The following is a 5,000-nucleotide window of genomic DNA, read 5'->3' on the forward strand; positions in this document are numbered from 1 at the left end:
ATCAGCCTGAAGCAGCTCTCCCTCGGCGACCGAACACCCGTCATCCGTAGCATCCGAGCCTGGGATGTCAGCACGCCGGGGGTGGAGGGGGTCTCCCGCCGGCCTCTGTGCCCCTCGCGCCCTCCTGCAGGACTCGACCACGCCCCCACGCACACGGTGGCGCTGCTGTGTGACCTCGCGCTCGACTCCGACTCCTTCTCGGCCGTGCTGGCGGCGCGGATCGGGGGCAAGGGGTAAGCAGGAGGAGGAGGAGGAGGAGGAGTTCGATTTTGTTTTCTTTTCTTTTGGGGCTTTTTCGGTTTCTTTCGCTTTTGCTTTCTCTCTGTCTGTTTGTCTCTCTCTCTGTCTCTGTCTCTCTGCCTCTCTGTCTCTCTGTCTCTGTCTCTCTCTCTCTCTCTCTCTCTCTCTCTGTCTCTCTCTCTCTCTCTCTCTCTCTCTCCCTCCTTCTCTGTCTCTCTCTGTCTCTTTCTTTCTTTCTCTCTTTCTGTCTTTCTGACTCTCTGTCTCTCTCTCTCTGTCTCTTTCTGTCTTTCTGTCTCTCTCTCTCTCTCTCTCTCTCTCTCTCTCTCTCTCTCTCTCTCTCTCTCTCTCTCTCTCTCTCTCTCTCTCTCTCTCTCTCTCTCTCTCATTCTCTCTCTCTCTCATTCTTTCTCTCTCTCATTCTTTCTCTCTCTCTCATTCTGCCTCTCTCTCTCGATTTCTTCTCTCTTTCTTTCCTTCTTTCTTTCTTTCTCTCTCTCTCATTCTTTCTCTCTCTCATTCTTTCTCTCTCTCATTCTTTCTCTCTCTCATTCTTTCTCTCTCTTATTCCTTCTCTTTCTCTCATTCCTTCTCTCATTCTCCCTCTCCCTCTCGGTCTCAATATTTTCCCAATATACATGTATAAAACACAAAATAAAAACATCAACGTAATAAATCACGATCCATAAGCTTAATCATCTTCGCCAATCAGATCTTCGCTCTTCGCAATGGCTTCCTCAGTCCTTGAAAACAATGCGTCATAGGTTTTCTTCCTCATTTCGCGGAAGAAAGATTATGCTGCTTGGGCGGGCCGGGGTCCAAGCTTTCGGGGATTTTGATGGATTGTCTGAGCTAGCTTTATGTTCGTCATGTGTTATACAAACAAGAGATTAAAGGAATGCATGTTTATATACATACGTACGTACGTCCAGACAGACAGACAGACACACACGCACACACACGCACATACACACATATACGCACACGCACATATATACACACACATACCCACATACACACATACACACATACACACATACACACACATACACACACACACACACACACACACACACACACAAACAAAAACACACAAACAAAAAAAAAACACACACACAAACACACACAGAAACATACACGAAAAAAAAAACACACACACAAAATACACACACACACACACACAAAAACACAAACACACTGGTTCACAAAAACACAAACACACAAAGGAACACACACACACACACACACGTACATCTTGTACACACACACACATCACATATTTACACACATATGCACATAGATGTTGTAAAAGCCTAATGCAAACACATATTCACATGTGCATACTTACACACATAAACACACACTACAAAAACTTTTAAATATATGTACATACACACACACACACACACACACACAAAACACACACACAAAAAACACACACACACACAAAACACACACACACACACACACACACACACACACACACACACACACATCGTCATCATCACACATTAGCTATTGAAGAAGAATAGCTGAATAATAAATAGTCAGAATAGACAACAGCACACACACACATTATCATATCATCATACACACATGAATACATTATACACACATACACACATATGAATTGATGAATTGACTAAGTTGGCTTTAGGTTCTTCATGCGTTATACATACATAGGAGATTAAAGGAATGCATGTTTACATACATAAATACGTACATCTTGTACATAATTATGTGCAGTACATCCATATTTAAATACATATGCACATAGATGTGTAAAAACATGTGCAAATATATATTCTTATGTACATACATATGTAATCACATACATATATATGTACATGCATACAAGCATGCATATGTACGCACATATGTACAGACATATAAACAGCTGCCTACTAGTGTGTGTGTGTGTGTGTGTGTGTGTGTGTGTGAGTATGTGTATTAATGTGTGTGCAGTATATATAATAATGTACAATATATGTCAATAGTATAATAATGTAATAGTATATATATGTATTTGTGTATGTATGTATGTTTAATATGTTGATATGTGTAGAGGCACGAATGTACTTGTCCAATGGTCTCTAAATTTTAAATATGATTACTTATGATGATTCAATTATTTAACGACACACAAATTAACATAACGCAAAAATACACAAAGTAAATACGCAAACACATGCGTTTTACATCAACAGAATCTATTACAAAAAATATCGAATATCTTTCTTTTTTCTATTTCTTTTTTTTCAGTGATGTTCGTCTTATTGTGTTTTGAGTTGCTTGACCTATTGATATGATCTGCGGCGTTTTGTTTTTCTAATCAAGTGTTCAGTCATTGGCAATAACTTCAAGGAATTCCTTTACTTTGAAATTCAGCTGTTTGTCCATTTATTAATGCATTTATTTGTTAATCTATCTATCTAGTCATTTATTCATCCACCAGTCCATCTGATTATTCATCTATCCATCCATCCACCTATCTATCTATATATCCATCCATCCATCCTTCCTATCTATATATCCATCCATCCATCCTTCCTATCTATATATCCATCCATCCATCTATCTATATACCCATCCATCCTTCCTATCTATAATCCATCCTATCTATATATCCATCCATCCATCCATCTATCTATATATCCATCCATCCATCCATCTATCTATATATCCATCCATCCATCTGTCGATCTATCTATATATCCATCCATCCATCTATCTATCTATATATCCATCCATCCATCTATCTATATACCCATCTATCCATCCCTCCACGCATTCCACCCATCCCTCCCTCCCTCCACCCACTCCACCACTCCACCCACCTCTCCCCCTCGTCATCCATCTCCCTCTCCTTCCCGCCGACAGCATGGGCGTGGACCTTGACGTGGCGGTGGAGAAGCTAGCCGTGTTGGGGCGTGTGATGGTGACGGCGACGCTGGACATGGAGGCGCCCTTCCCCCATCTCACCCGCTTGTCCTTGTCCTTCACCGAGAAGCCCCAAGTGTGGTTCAGTGTCCGGATCCTCAAGGTTGGTCTCCGGGCTTGGTTTTGTTTTTTTTGTTTTGTGGTTTTGGTTCTTCTGTGTGAGTGGGTCTTTGTCTGTTTGGGTCTCTCTCTTTCTCTTTTCTTCTTGTTTCCTTCTTCTACTTTTCTTTCTTTTTCTTTCTTCTTTCTCTCTCATCTCTCTTTCTTTCTTTTTCTTTTTCCTTCTCTTTCTCTCTCTCTCTCTCTCTCTCTCTCTCTCTCTCTCTCTCTCTCTCTCTCTCTCTCTCTCTCTCTCTCTCTCTCTCTCTCTCTCTCTCCCTCCTTCCCTTCCTCCCTCCTCCCTTCCCTCCCTCCCTCCCTCCCTCCTCTCTCTCTCTCTCTCTCTCTCTCCCTCTCTTTCTCTCTCACTCTTTTTGTGTGTTTAGTGTGTATTTTTCTTTGCTGTCTTTGTTCTCCAATTTCTATTCTCTCACCGCTCTTTCTAGACATATTGGCACAGTTTCCCTCCTTCTGTCTATATATCAGCCAGTTTGTCTGTCTGGCTGACGCAGTATAAGCTACAACTCTCCTTAATGGACTTTGGTTCGTCTCTTTATTTTTATGCTTTCACAACAGTGATAATGCATTTCCTATTTCAAAGATTCTTTTTTTTAAAGGAGAGAGACACGGCTCATGTTTTTCCTCTGAAAGCAGCAACGATAGTAACTTTTCAATTTTTTACAAAGATAACTAGCAGTCGCTTACGTTTCACATCTATAATAATAATAAAAAAAAATCCTGCCATTCTCACTGGCTTTGCAAATAAATCCTTCCCGTTCTCCCGTGCAAATAAATCCTCCCCTTCTCCCGTGCAAGTAACCCCTCCCCTTCTCCCGTGCAAATAACCCCCTCCCCTTCTCCTGTGCAAGTAACCCCCTCCCCTTCTCCCGTGCAAATAAATCCTCCCCTTCTCCCGTGCAAGTAACCCCTCCCCTTCTCCCGTGCAAATAACCCCCTCCCCTTCTCCCGTGCTTCTCCCAGGCTGTGCAAATGATGGAGGTTCCTGTGCTGAAGACGTGGTTGCACTCGCTCGTGATGGACGCCTTGGCCTCCGCCTGGGTCGACCCGGGTCAGCTGGAGATCAACATCCACTCGACCGAAGCCTTCGTCCCCGAGCAGCGAACTGGGGACGCCCTCGCTCAGGGTGTCCTCACCGTTATACTGTGGACGCAGAAGGGGTCGTCAGGTAGGCGAGAAGGTCCGCTGATTCTTAGGGGGTCAGAGGTCAAGAGGGACGGGTTATAGAATCTGTTCGTGGCTCTGTGGGGGGCTGTATTAACAAGAGGAGGGGGGTTTCGGTCAAAGGTCAAGAGGGACGGGTTAGAATCTCTGCTCGTGGCTCTGTGGGCGGCTATATTATTATTAAGAGGAGGGGGTATCGGTCAAAGGTCAAGAGGGACGGGTTATAGAATCTGTTTGTGGCTCTGTAGGGGGTTTTTATTATTATTAGGAGGAGGGGGAGTTTCGGTCAAAGGTCAAGAGGGACGGGTTAGTATCTCTGCTCGTGGCACTGTGGGGGTTTTATTATTATTAAGAGGAGGGGGGTTTCGGTCAAAGGTCAAGAGGGACGGGTTAGAATCTCTGCTCGTGACATTGTGGGGGCTTTATTATTATTATTAAGAGGAGGGGGGTTTCGGTCAAAGGTCAAGAGGGACGGGTTATAGAATCTGTTCGTGGCTCTGTGGGGGGTTTTATTATTATTAGGAGGAGGGGGAGTTTCG

At 43.6% G+C, this 5,000-nt stretch overlaps 1 protein-coding gene across 11 annotated transcripts in view; it reads left to right on the forward strand.

Moving 5' to 3' along the window:
* LOC113804112 (uncharacterized) overlaps positions 1–5,000 on the forward strand; it is a 148,662-nt gene that overhangs the window by 102,280 nt on the left and 41,382 nt on the right. For all 11 annotated transcript variants that reach the window (XR_011399687.1, XR_011399688.1, XM_070141217.1 and 8 more), the window contains 3 exons: positions 1–233; positions 3,121–3,283; positions 4,261–4,465. The exon at positions 1–233 is cut by the window's left edge and continues 5 nt beyond it. Coding sequence is in view for 9 of the 11 variants with exons in the window: in XM_070141217.1 (XP_069997318.1) it covers positions 1–233; positions 3,121–3,283; positions 4,261–4,465 (601 nt within the window). In the remaining 2 variants the exon portion in view is untranslated. The remainder of the gene's footprint in view (positions 234–3,120; positions 3,284–4,260; positions 4,466–5,000) is intronic.

Source organism: Penaeus vannamei, chromosome 27, assembly GCF_042767895.1.
Source record: "Penaeus vannamei isolate JL-2024 chromosome 27, ASM4276789v1, whole genome shotgun sequence".
Classification (NCBI taxonomy): Eukaryota; Metazoa; Arthropoda; class Malacostraca; order Decapoda; family Penaeidae; genus Penaeus; species Penaeus vannamei.